This window comes from Pelmatolapia mariae, linkage group LG7, assembly GCF_036321145.2.
Source record: "Pelmatolapia mariae isolate MD_Pm_ZW linkage group LG7, Pm_UMD_F_2, whole genome shotgun sequence".
Classification (NCBI taxonomy): Eukaryota; Metazoa; Chordata; class Actinopteri; order Cichliformes; family Cichlidae; genus Pelmatolapia; species Pelmatolapia mariae.
In genome coordinates, this window is record NC_086233.1 from 31,613,188 (window position 1) to 31,627,480 (window position 14,293).

General features: G+C 37.8%; 1 protein-coding gene across 1 annotated transcript; it reads right to left on the reverse strand.

The window, feature by feature from the left end:
* Positions 1-1,165: 1,165 nt before the first annotated feature.
* LOC134630971 (phospholipid-transporting ATPase ID-like) lies at positions 1,166-11,303 on the reverse strand. Its single transcript, XM_063478826.1, has 23 exons — positions 11,278-11,303; positions 11,095-11,167; positions 10,927-10,997; positions 10,755-10,837; positions 9,787-9,945; positions 9,530-9,618; positions 9,190-9,383; positions 8,870-9,078; positions 8,734-8,777; positions 8,479-8,644; positions 8,092-8,280; positions 7,857-7,972; positions 7,583-7,747; positions 6,465-6,576; positions 6,271-6,376; positions 4,530-4,680; positions 4,082-4,265; positions 3,735-3,958; positions 3,501-3,584; positions 3,130-3,375; positions 2,126-2,264; positions 1,702-1,840; positions 1,166-1,566 (listed from the first exon to the last, which is right to left on the reverse strand). Exons 1-23 carry the CDS (start codon positions 11,286-11,288, stop codon positions 1,308-1,310), a joined length of 3,213 nt encoding a protein of 1,070 aa, XP_063334896.1. The 5' UTR covers positions 11,289-11,303; the 3' UTR covers positions 1,166-1,307.
* Positions 11,304-14,293: the final 2,990 nt, after the last annotated feature.

The following is a 14,293-nucleotide window of genomic DNA, read 5'->3' on the forward strand; positions in this document are numbered from 1 at the left end:
AAACTAGTGAAATAAAGCTGTTGTCAAATTCATGTAACCGATGAGAGGAAACCTTGGCCTGTTGAGGGATACAGTCAGGAACTATAACAACCTTTTCAACATTTCCAGCTGTGGAAATATTTTGGTCTCGATTGATTAAGTCAATAAAAGACAGCAAAGTGAAAGAGTCAATTTTGAAGGGCTTTATTGATCAACACAGTGTGAAAACAGTGCATGAGTTCAGAGTTCACAGTCCTTGTGTGTCATTAACTGCTTTTACTATGTAGAGTGTCAACAAAGAGGAAGCTCACACATACACTACTTCTGTGTTTTTCCATAAACAAATACATTACAGCTCAACTGACTGCTGATGATCAGCTGGAACTAGAAAAAGCAATTTATTACTCAGAGAGTATGAGCAAAGTCTTAACATGAACCATCCTGAACCATGGTCCAATGATTTAACAACTGTTAATGACTATAATCCACATCTGCTTGAAGCCTGGATTAGAAAATTAGATATCTCCTTTTTATACCAATCCACTTTTCCAGAATTCAGTTCCTTGCTAAATATAAAAACACCTTTTATTCTGGTTTTCTCTTTTAAAAATAAGGTTATGAAAAGGCAAAAACAAACAAACAAACAAAAACAAACAAACAAACAAAAAAACAAAAAAAACAGTTACAGAGATAAGACTAATAACTGGCTGTCCGCCATGACCAATGTGACTGTAGTGGTGCCAGGTTAAGTTATACATTCATGAAGGACTGAATGTTAAATAATTAACACAATATAATAACACATAATCCTCATGTAAATAACTACAGTATATATAATGTATATACAATGTATAGTACAGTATTCAAGATCACTGCCAACACACAACTTTTTAGTATATACTTTGTATTAAAAATCAATAAAACTTCCTATATTTGTAATTTCTCAGCTATTTAGTTTGAAAACCTATTTCAAAACTAAGAAAAAAACAAAACAAAACAAACTACATCCACCTTTTTTTTATCCTAATCCACAAGCCGATTGTATTTGTAATGAAATTAACTAAAACCAGGGTAGAACATCTTTGTAAAATCTTCAAGTGTGCTTTAGAAACTGGCAAGTAATAATTCAAGTTGCACAATATGAAAATTGTACTTATTAAGCACAAAAATAAAAACAACCATTGTGCTCTCTGTGGCAAATTCAACATTTTCACAGAGATATCAACATTCACACATTATAAGACACCATCTTTTCTTCAGTGCCAGGTTGACTCCAGTGTTAGGAAAATAAAATACTGTCTGTGTTTCAGTCCCTGTGTGCTTCCGTTTTAGGGACTGTGACTCTGTGACTCCTCAGCTTCCTCAGCAATAGTGCGGTAGTGCTGTGGCTGATTTTGAAATATGGAAGAGTCTGTCTGGGTGAACAGAGGAGCTCTCTTGGTAGGGCGTTTCATCAGGAATTTTCTAGATGTTACCAGATCACCGTAGCCCTGGGAGTGAGAGAAGGCGTAACCTGACCGAGTACTACGCCTTCTCCGTAAGCGACGAGGTGCCGGTACAGGCAGCTCCTCTGTACGCATCTTATACCTCACCTAGAAAAAAGAAACAAGGAATTTTTTTTTTTTTTAATGTAGACTTTTTACTATGGATACCCTACTTTCTGGTGTACAAGACAAAAGGGTGAATAGAAGACAAGATGGTTTTACATGCTGCCCCAAGTGCTTTTTTACCTTGTCATTAATGGTAGGACGAAGCTGTATAAATATGAAGCGGAAAGCAACAACAGGCAGGATACAGAGGAGGAAAGTCAGGAATATGGTGAGCCACACATTAGGCTGGTTCAAAGAGTTCCTTGTTGTGCCTGAAATCCAATAATGTCAGAATCACACAATGTTACAGTATTACAGTATATAAGAAAGTAACGTCACAAACTGCATAAATGGATGATGAAATTTACATACACAATCCCAGGATACAGCCAGCACAAATCTAACCTTTTTTGTCTAAATGCTAGTTCGTATGACCCTGTTTTAATGTACTCATGTCTCCTTTAAAGTACCAATATTTTAGAATAGAAAAAAACTTGATAACTTCATTAAATTAACATTAAAGTGGCAAACATACTAAAAATAGTAAATGTACTTACCAATGAAGGGGAAAGAAGATGTGAAGATATAAAACATGCCATTGCTGCACATGGTTAATGTGATGGCAAAGTAGGCCACCATGCTTCCCCACACAAAAAAATGGTTCACTGCTGTCCAGTAATAGGTGTCAAGACACAGCTGGAAAAGTATTTACTTTTATCATTATTAATGTCCTGTGTACTTATTTCTTTACATAAACTCAAATTTAGAGACTGACATAGAATGGAAATGTTTCTGTTATAGCAGATTAGTCTGTAGACTAAGTAGCCTCTTTGTTAAGTACCCCCGGTTCAACTGTTTATTAACCAGCCAATCAAATGGCAGGAACTCCATGCTTTTGAACATGTACACATGGTCAATACTACCTGCTGGAGTTTAGACTAAGCATCAGGGAGGCAAAAAAGCTAATTAAGTTACTTTGAATGTGGTGTGGTTTTGCCTGCTAGATTGGGTATTTCAGAAATTGCTGATCTACTGGCATTTTCCCACACAATTATCTCTAGGGTTGACAAGGAATAGTTCTAAAAGAGAAAACATCCAGTGAGTAGCAGTTCTCTGGGCAAAGATGCATTGTTGATGCCAGGGGAGAATTGACAGAATGCTTCGAGATGATGGGAAAGCAACAATAACTCAAATAACACGGCAACCATGGCATACAGAAGAACAAAAGCATTGCCTGGTATCATGAATCTCAGTAACATTTAGATGGTAGGCTTGGAATCAACACTTGTATCAATACTTCAGGCTTTTTTTTTTGAAAATTTGCCATAATGAAAATGAGCAGTTCTGCAGGCAAAAAAAGGCCCAAAGTGATAATAACCGCGTGCACCTAAAAAAGTATCCAATGAGTGCACATGGATTTATGGTATAGAAATGCAGTGCAGTTCACTGAAAAAAAAACTGGAGGACAAATAATGTGGCAAAGTTCTGTGATTCTCTATGTTTTCACAATAAATATGTCATTACCAAGCATGCCTCTAGTAACGAGAGCTGTATTTCTCACCTGTGTGTACACCACAATAAGCAGACAAGTCTGTGCCAATAAAGCAAAAGACTGATAGTCAGCAATCTCTTTTCCATCATCTCTGACTGTGTCATGCATGGAAGCCCATGGAATAAAAAAGAGGATTAAGGAACTGTAGCAGCTGTGCATTACACAGCTCACAAAAGCTTTCTTATTGAAGTATTGGTTCTTCTGGCCTGGAGCATAGAGTTGAGGATGGTATAAACTCCAACGGTCATTTACATCCTGCACAAAACAAGGTTTAGAGAAAGAGATAAGAAAGCTCAGTGGACACAGAGACCTGAGTATGAGATGATAATCTGGTTTATGTAAGTCAACCAAAAACTGATAGTTACTTGTAATCTACATACCTGGTCAAAGAGACACATGCCAAGGACTGGAAGAGCTGTGTAAACCATGTTGTAGAAGGTGATGAACCACTCATCATAAACAGTCTATGAACAACCATGATGAACATTTAAGTACAACATTAAGAAAAGGTGAATGTGATGCAATTCTCTCATTGAGATTGATAAACACTTTATGTCCCATTACAAAAGCTACTTAAATTACATTATAGTATAGTTACAATCCATATATCTCACCTGTGCAGAAAAACCACAAAAGAAGGCGTACCAGAATTGGACAAGTGTAAAAGTGAAGTTCTTGTAAAAGAAATATCCAAGGAACTTGCACATGCGTATGTAGGACCAGCGGCCATGCACCAGCAGGAGGCGCTGAAGGTAACGGAACTGGGCAAAGGAATAGTCGCTGGACAGCACTGCCTGCATGCCTTCCTGCCCACTGATACCCACACCAATATGAGCAACTGGCAGGAAGAAAAGGAAGCAAATAAAATACATAATAAAATACCCAATATCAGCTACATATTTCCCAGCTGGTTAGCTGTAATGAAAATACAGCTCTGTATATTGGTGACTTCACAGGTTACCCTTTATCATGCTGACATCATTGGCTCCATCCCCAATGGCAAGAGTGACAGCCTGCTTGTATTTCTTGACCAGCTGAACCACTTGGGCCTTCTGCAACGGAGTGACCCTGCAGCAAATCACTGTCTGACACATGCATGCTGTCCTCAGCAGCTCCAGCCTCATGTTCTTCTCCAGTGCAAAGGCCTGATGATGAAGGGAAGAAGGGATTGGAGTTAGGTCATCTGTCAAGACTCCGTAGTGCAACCTTAAAACCTCAAGAGAATTCCATTCATTTCTACATTCATCTCTAAGTTTAAGAAACATAAGAGAATCGGGCTTTAAAAAAAACAATATGTATTTTCTGATCACACAGTGTGACCTCTACAGGTCAACTAGCAGGGGATTTTCAGCATTTGCTGACAATAGTAATATTGCTTAAAAAAAAAACAAAAAAAAAAAACACCTTACCAGACTGTGCCCATTTATAATTAGTCCATAATCTCCATCCACCTTCTCGTCCTGCATAGTCTTTGTCTTTTTAAGCCAAAACAGGCCTACTCGAGATTTAAACACAGATGGCTCCTCTGCTGCTTCAGGACACATTTTTAGTCGTGCATTCCTGAAAACATGAGGACAGAAAACATGACCTGATAAAAAGTTCACAATTCATTTGTTAACTATATTTTTCTTAAAGACAAAAATAAAGATATAAGATGAGCCTAAAGATTAACAGGCTAACAGTGTGTAATTTTAAAAAATATTTTCTATCCTCTTAATTGCCGATTTTAGACACATTTTTCCTTTAGTGGCCTCTCTCTTCTCCTTTAAAAAGAGTGTCAAAAATATCTAAACCAACCTTTTGAGACGGACTGTATTTGCACACATTGTGTTTCCATTCATTCAATTATTATTTTATTTTTAATTCAATCAAACATGCACAACTCTGAGGATGACTTTGGTTTGACTGTATTTGTATTCAGTCATCAATCAAACCACTCATCCATTTTTGTCACTTATCAGCGATAGTAGTCTAAGTAGACATGTCAAAACCTCCCTTACAATGGCCACACCTCTTCTAAGTGCACAAGGAGGTATTGCCAAGCCAGCTGTTCTGAATCTCCCCCACAGCATCCTAACAAGAAGTCTGAACCCATACACCCTTCAGAAGTAGCTTATTCCCATACCTTGTAACCACAATCTTAATTTTTCACATTACTACCCGCTGAGGACCATAGATGATGGTAGGAATGTTCAATCCCAACCTAGTAACCACAACCATGTAAGGCATGGATGTCAAGCTTTGGATTTTTAGCTATAAAGTTGTGATGTATTATACAGAATTTACAGAGGTTTGCTCTTTTTCCCCCCTTTCCAAAATAAAAAAAAACAATAATAAAAAGTCAGTCCTGTAAGTAAAGCAGCAAATTATGATATACAGTGGTCCCTCGCTATAACGCAGTTCACTTTTCGCAGCCTCACTGTTTCGCTGATTTTTTTTTTCCATGCAATTTTGCATAGTGTTTTGTGTTTTTTTTAACAGCGCATTGTGTTGTGCATCCTGATTGGCTGTAGACCACTGTCAATCAGTCTCGTGCCGTGTCTCCTGTACAGTACAGAATGCGTTCAGCTTGTCAAATTTGTAGTGTATGTTTGTACGTTTTCTCCCCGACAAACACAACAATGTTGACGAAACGTTTTTGCACCGTCAAAGTCAACCGCGGTTGCCTTTGGTTTCATTCTATTATAATGGACTTATTTTCTATGAAGGTTTGAACTTGAAACAAGAGAGAAGTGTGAAAATGTTCATGCCTGTCTGAGAAAAGTGTACAAAGTGTGTAGTGATGGGTTTTACAGCCTTAAAGCATCTATTATAATTGTTTTTAAGGCTACTACTACTTCGTGGATTTCACCTTTCGCGGGTTATTTTTGGAACGTAACTACCGCGATAACTGAGGGACCACTGCAATGGGTTAACAATAACAAATCTAGCTAATCCAAAAATATTGTAAAACAACAGCTACAAATTTATCTTACAGCTGTAGGAAAAGTAACTTAATGAATCAAGCCTCAAATGGTTGAGTTCCTGTTTGTGTTGTTCTAGTTAATTTAAGTTTACTGAAATTCGTAAACTGACAAATTGCGTCATTAATTGTATGATGAAAAAGCCTCTGATTGACAGTTGATCCTTATCTGTTTCTAACTGACTCACTTTAGCTCCTCTTTGACTCCTTCAGCAGTGTTGGCTGAGACAACAAAGATATCCTTCATCTCCTCTCTTAGCATGTTACAGGAATAGCCAATGTTCTCTGCTGTCTCTGTTGAACAGTAAAATAATTTTCAATCAATAAATCTTAAATCTACAAAAAAAAGCTTAAATAAGAAGAAACATAAAGTGACACTGACCTTGCTTATCTCCAGTTAACACCCAGATTTTGATGTCAGCTTTAGCCAATTGCTCAATGGTCTGTGGTACACCGTCTTGCAACTTGTCCTCCACAGCTGTCGCTCCCAACAGCTAAAGTCACAGATGTAGATTTATACATTTATCACAAATTATGCTGGTTTCACTGTAACATTAGTACACAATCTAAAGCTGGTGTGTCAAACAAACCCAGGTGCCAGAATCAGCCTGGCAAATACTTTAATCTGGAAACAACTTTGGAAAAAGGATGAAAAGGATGGCATGAATTTTGGACTTTTTCAGTTGCATTTTCAAACATTTTACAGCTTTTCCTACTGATAAAGACTTCCCCATGGCCATTCATACTTCACCTCAGAAATTAATTAATACATAAAAGATTAAATGGCAGGACAATTCCTCTGAATCAACAAAAAAAAATCTGTTTCATAAGTACAGGACATTCTGGGAAAACAAACCACCAGAATTCTTCTGTACCTTTACATGTTCACGTCTTAAAATTTAAGCTCAAAGATTTATGCTGATAGATTTATTTCATTTACTACAGAAGCATTTCTTATCATTGTAAATGACCACGGCAGACCCGATGGCATAAACATGCTCTTCAGCATACTTTATTAACGCTCACACGGTTGCTGTGCAAACACACACAGAGCTGCAGCTCTCCTGCTGCCAGCTCAACATTACCACAACAACAACAAAATTTACCAGAACTCCAAACTTTTAACCTGGCGAGGTGTCATTGCAGATGCTGGGCAGGTGGGTCAATCGCACCTGCAGCAGTATCGCAAACCACACCCCGCCACAATCATGTAAGAAAATCTGAGGCGTACTGTTGAAATTGCACTTCTTTTTTTATTATAAGATATCTCAAGGCAAAATGTATAGTTAAACTTATTAACATTGACTGGGGACAAGCAGAGTTTGACTGGTCCAGCCCATTTAAGATGAAATTGGGCTATATTTTCCCCCGATGTAAAATTAATTTGACATCCCTGGTATTACGTATAATTTCTGAAAAACTACCGGTAGGTCATCAAGCAGCAAATTGGTCTGTCAGATTATCTAGCGATGTGACAAAGTTTTCAGCACGTGTACTAACCATCATATCTTTCTCTATCTCTTCATAAAGTTCATCAAGTTTTTCTTCACGTCCCTCCATGGCAACACTGGCCTCATGTTGGCGATGTTTCCAATCTATCATGTAGGTCTTGTCTAAGTCCTTATATGCAAGAGCAAGTGTACGTAGGCCATCACCTGCGTACTCCTGTTTTTGTTTGATAATTGAAATAAGTCAAATGTTAAATTATATTAATTATATTAAAATTTCATTGACTTTAGCTTCAAGCTACTTTTATATGCTTTGGATCACTCACATTGAGGTGGTTAGTGGTTACTTCCATCAGTTTGTTACAGGAGGGATGCAGTCTTTCAAAGATCATGGTGTCTGCACCTTTGCAGTATAGAGTCAACTTCCCCTCTGGGCTGCGCACTGGAAGTTACAGGGAAAGTTACAAAGTTTGACGTAATGTCATGCAGAAATGAGAAATTGTCTATCTTCTGAATATACGAAGTATGGCCAAAAAAAGTATGGCTGACCCGTTATCTCACCTATCACTGACATCCTCTTCCTAACATTGCTGAAGTCCAGAATGGCCAGAAGTTCATAGATGACTTGTCTGCCCATCTCTACGACTGTGATGGTTTCTGGTGTGCGTGATCGAAACACAAATCCAAAGTTTCTCGCAGCAGTTACCAGAGCGCCTTCATCAGGTGACTGAGCCTGATAATTGAGCTCTCCTACCAGGTAAAACAGAGATGACAATTTAATTGGCATATAAGGGTAAAATTTGAACATTTGCATGGTGGAGCACATTTCCATGTACCTGTATGTCTTTTATTGCACTGAATTTGGAGTTTTTAAATGGTCTCCAAGAATATTTTGAAATTCTCCTGAAATGTAAATGACATGAAGATGTCTTTTAGGGGACCCCTCACCCTCTTTCTTTTCCTCAGGCATGACAGTGTGACACAGGGATAGCAAGCGGAAGAACTCCTGAGTCTCAGGGTTTCCACTTCTCACCATCTCCACCAGACTGTGGTCATGAAAGCTGAACTTTGGATCAGCCAGATTGTTCCAGGAGAAGTCCACTCTTTCTGTCCTCTGCAAGAAAAGCCAAAACAACAAAGTTGGATCAATACTTTCTTTAAACAAAGTTCACAAACAATGCAATGGATGTAATTTCCTCTCACCTCTGTAATTTCCACTCTTTGTCCAGAGAAATCATAGAGGTCCCCTGAATATATGATAAATGTACTGTAAAATCAGTTGTTCAACCAATGTGTTTCCATTTGCCTTACTAATTTTTACACAAGCAAAGCTGCTCACCGTAAGCTTTTCCATTAATGGAGCACTTGTTGAAAGTCATGATGTTCTGTGTCAGAGTGCCAGTCTTGTCACTGAAGATGTATTTAATCTGCCCTAGCTCCTCATTGAGTGTGGTGGTTCTTGCCTGAGCTGGAGTATCATTCTTAGGATAGTACATCTTCCTGTCCCAGTCTATGAAGAAGCTGTTTCCCAGACGAATGAACTCCACGCTAACAATGTAGCACAAATTGGTAAAATTTCAAAATGTGATACATATTAGCACAAGACTCAAGTGTTCAAACCAACTTTGGTTGTTTTCTCGTTTCATTATTTTTACTTACCTGACGTAGAGTGAAATTGGTACCACTGTGTTAAGGACAATGACATAAGACCAGAAGATGAGGAATGATGAGAGAGGAGCATCAATGCCCGGTTCACGAGGAAGAAACATAGTGAACACAGAGCCCTCGTTTGTTTCCCAGATTGCATTGCCAATGGTCAAAATGGAGCACATAGATGCCAGGAAACCAAAGATCTGATGGAATAAAAATATCACACTTCTTGATTATTCAAACAATATTACTCTTGTCACTCAGGTGAAAAACAAATCACCATCTATAAGTTATCTATTAATTGAGACTTTATGTGACTTTCTTTGTATTTGTGCTTGTGTAAACTCACACATAACACCAGGATATTCATCAGGTGATCAATGCTTGTCCGTTTGAATATTGACTTTCCACTGTTCTGCATGAGTTTAGTGTCAGGACCTGGAAAGGATTATTAGTGTCAGATTTTCTTCTACACACCTTGGCTGCATCTCCTTCCTGCTCTAGTCTCTTATGTACAACTTCAAACATTATTATCAGAGACCAAAGACCAAAAAAAAAAAAATCACTCAAATTGCAAATTGTACACAGTTGCAGTGCACAGTGTACCTCCAAAGATGACCAGACCGAAGCACCACTCAGTGTTCCTGAGAGTGCAGCCTCTGAGCAGCACTTTGTCGTTGTCCAAGGCAAATCTTTCTCCGTTCACAGTCAGAGTCCCTTTGAACTTGTCTAAACGGTTATTGGGAGGTTCACATCGTACTTCACCTGAGAAACAGAGATCAGTGTCAGCAAATAATTCTAAACAGTTCACAGGATAGTTAGAGGATAGCTCGAAGCAGTCTGGGTAGTCTTCTCCGCCCTCTGGTATCAACAAGGGATTTTTGCCTAGAGAACGGCTGCTCACTGGATATCTTCTCTTTTGTGGACCATTCTCTGGAAACCCTACAAATGTGGGTAAATCCCAGCAGATCATCATTTTCTGAAATACTCAGACTCATCTGGCATCAGCAACCATGTGACGTTCAAAGTCCCTTTAATCAACATTCTACCTCATTTGATAGCCAGTTTGAACTTCCGCAGATCATTTTAACCCTGTCCACATGTTAAAATGCATTGGCTTGCTGCCATGTGATTTGCTGATTAGATTAATTAGCAGGTGTGCAGGTGTACCTAACAAAGTGGCTAGTGAATGTATACAGATCTATTCAAGTAAGCAACAAACAAACAACAAATAAATAAAACCCAGGACCTGCTTTTTACATTGGTAGAGAAAAGCAATACATGAGGATATGCGTGGAAAGAAAGCTTCTTTCCGTTTGAATATTCTTTACGTTTCAAGAAACGTAAAGAAGCCCAGTCGCTTTCTTTCCAAGATTCTTAGACTACCATGACCTGGATGACTGAAAACCTACACAGACATGAAAAATGTAATCACTCAGTAGAAGCTTAAACAGGTGAAATACTACTTTATCAAAAAACTCTGTCTGTTTTTCTCCCCTATGACATTTCCCAATGACACAAACAGGCTTCACTTTCAAAAATCAGACTGTGTGTTGTCTCATTCAGATTCTCACCATTAAAGGCAGCCAGTGCCTCAATGTTGTCTCCCAACTCTCCAGTTACAGTCAGAGCCTGTTTCACCTTCAGATTGGTTTCTCTGGGGAAGACCAAGGGAAATCCAAGAAAGTGTCAGACATTAGTTGTCAACTTAGCATTTACACAAACACCACAGTACAGCACACTTACCCATCTAGTTCAGCTGTTTCCACATAAACTAAATTAAGGGGCTCACTGCTAGACAGCAACAGAAGATCTGCCTAAGAAATACAAGCACTGAGTTTAGTTTGGAGCTTACTTTTGAAATGAATTTCTTTCACTTCCTTCAAATCTTTACTATAGCCTCCCCAAACTTACTGTGACAAACTCATTATTCTCCAGTTTGACTATGTCCCCAACCTGAACATTCATCCATTTTTCATTTTTGAGTCTGTCAGGGAAGGGAACAAAGGCATACAACACAGAAATGAATCCAAAACTGCATAATTCTTCATACAAAAGGTATTCTTTTCTTTTTCATTTGGGTTTCCAAAGACTTACTGGCCATCCATGAGGACGTCCACCTTCCGGTTATTGACTTTTCTGTCACATTTGTGTCTGTTCTGCTCAGTTGACACAAGAAAAAGATACTGTTTGCCTCCAAATCTGATATTAGTTCCTTATTTTTGGTTTTCATAATGAGCAGGATCTCTCTATTGTTAATAACAATTTCAACTTACTATATCGTCACTGGCATCTTTGACTCCCGTTATAGACAGCACCAATATTAAAGGGACAGCTGTGGTGAACCATGACAGAGAGGAGATTTGTGGGATCAACTGTCAACACACACACACACACACACACGCACACACACACACACACACACACACAGTTACATATGCTGTTTTAATACATTGATAATTAAGCTTTTAAGAATCTGAAAACTGAAAGCCTTAAAGCTCATTTCAGTGTATGGTTTACATTAAATAACGTGTTGAAAAAAATAATTTGATAAAGAAGCAAAAGAAAATATGTGTCATTTCTAATTTTAAAATCAAATAACATTTTAAAAAGATGGTGTTCAACGTGGAGTTTGAACTCTGATTGTTTTATAAGCCAGTATTTGCATTCACATAACTATCTGCAGCATAAAATAACTATTTTTAAGCATGCAATTCATTCTGACAAGAATGGCAACATGTCTACCTGAAGGATAAGGAGGAAGAGGAAGTAGGCATTAGCGAGCCTCCTGAACTGCTCAAAAAGATTAAGTGGCAGGAAGGTGAAGATGTTGTATTTGGAGGTCTTGATGGCATTGTTCTGAAGTTAAAGAAATTGACAGAAGAAAGTTACATGACTGATGTCAGTTTAACAAAAATCACTGTGATTTAATATTTAAATGTTTGTAATGTAATGTTAAAGTTTCATTTTTGTTTTCTACGGCAGACACAGCAACAAGGTACAGTAAAAATCCTAAGATTTCTAGGATTTCACTAATAATTGCATACAACTCAGATTTATTCAACAAAACTTTTTATTATTCAGCTACAATTTATGTAAAACTGATGCTTTGTAGCTCAGTCATAACATGCAAATATACACAACTTTATGTTCATTGAGTGGTAAATGCAAAGAGTTGTCTTTGTGACACTTGACATTTGTTCTTGTTGAGTAATCAAATCCAAACTAGCAAAGCATTGAGCTGAGGGTGTGTCCAAACCTCCTCTTGTCATCTGCTGAATAGGCATGATAACATTTGTTTATATACTTACAGCATAGCGGAAAGATAGGTTGAAAGTTCTGTCATTAGCCCGCAAGCATCTCTCCTTCTCTGTGAGAGAGTAAAGCAGTCAGAGCAGGAGAGAGTTTATGCTACTGTATGTTACAGCAGTACTGAGGAAAGACAAACTCAAATTTAATTTATGCAAACATTTCAGTGCTGTTAGTCCAGCAACATTTTGAAATGTGCACTGCATGTCACAAAAATAAATAAATAAAACTAAAACTGAGACAGCCATAAAGTAACTGAACAATGCAGTAAAGTAGAGCAAAGTTTAAGTGCATCTAATCTCACCTTCCTTATTTCCATGTCCGCACAACTGTCCAAAGTATGACAGCACAGTTCCCATCTTTAACTCAGGTTCTCCATGTTTTATAACCTGGAAAAAAGTCCACTTTTCAGTTCTAATTAGTGAGTCATTTCAAACCAAAAGGGTTTCTATATCAAAAAGCGAGGCAAAAGTGAGAGGGAACCAGTTAATTCCTGGAAGGTCATGTTTGTTTAGAACTGCGATATAATGTTTAAAAATTAATAGAGAAAAGGTGGAACTATTTAATATGTACAGCACACCTTTTAAAATGGCGATGAGGGAAAGACAGAACATCCCAAAAATAATAATCCTGAGCTTTCACAAAGCCAAAAATATCTCTCCAGCTATAGGTAGACATATATCAGTCACATACTTGACAAGATTTCCACCCCTCCCCACAATTTATCTTTGCTCCAAAGCTGTAAAGATACAGAGGCCTTTTAAACTCTTGGTACTGTAGTTAAACATAAGGTGCAATAATCCCTTACTACACAGATTAAGATAGAGATGTACCCTTGACCATTTGACTTGTCCAGTAATCTACCAATAATAATATGCAGGTATTGTAATTTTATAGAATTTTACTGGAAAAATGTTTATCAGTGGGACATAAAGAATACAAAATGTTGACAATGAAATGCATAACAGCACAAAAAATAATTAACTACCCAACTTTTCAATGCTACGCTGCATTGATACCTAATTTCTTAAGAAGGAAAAACAAAATCTACAAGGAAGCAATAATTCATTCTTTGGCATGTTTTAACTGATCCTTCTTCTTGCACTCACAAAAATATTAGATCAGTCTGAATGATGTCAGATTTAAAGGGTTCAGATTCTGAGATGGTTCCTGACAAAAAAAATAAAATAAAATAAAATCATAACATCATAGTTTTCTGAGTTTGAAAACAAATGAAACTTAGTCACATACCTGAAACAACAATATAATTTCTCTTGTCCCCTGGGTCCTCCTCGCACACAGATAAATGTGTTTGAATAAACAAGACAGTGAAAAAGGTAAAGATTTTAACCCTCCTTTTACTTACGTCTTTGATAAAGTAAATCCAGGCCTTTGTCTATTGCCTGGAAAGCCAAGTGTCAGTTTAGTCCCAAACAGAGAAAGGAAGCTCAACTGAGGCTTCCACCAGGATAAAAGACAACAGGAACAACAGGTGAAGCGTTGTAGTCGCACCTACACCAGAAGTTTCAAGTTCATACAGGAAGACCAGGGATCCCCTGCACCTAACAGCTCAGAGCTTGTGTAAACAGCACAGTGATCTTTGGACTTGGATTTTGAGCAGGTGCAGGACAGGAAAGGCAGTAAAACAACAGCAAAGGTGAAGTGCTTCAGCTAATCAGAGGGAATGTTATCATAATCATGTATGTAACACAACCTGTGGTGGCTGCACACTGTTCAGACTGAACAGTTGTTCAGTTTTAGCTTCTTAAATTCAGTTAATTTTACCTCTTTGTGACCATAAGAA

Bases quoted from the DNA above. Each gene is read 5' to 3' on its own strand.
- LOC134630971 (XM_063478826.1), bottom strand. The intron at 9,619-9,786 runs GTACACTGTGCA...AATCCTTTCCAG, and splicing joins CGGTCTGGTCATCTTTGGAG to GTCCTGACACTAAACTCATG. The intron at 8,645-8,733 runs GTGAGAGGAAAT...CTTTTCTTGCAG, and splicing joins AAAGAGTGGAAATTACAGAG to AGGACAGAAAGAGTGGACTT.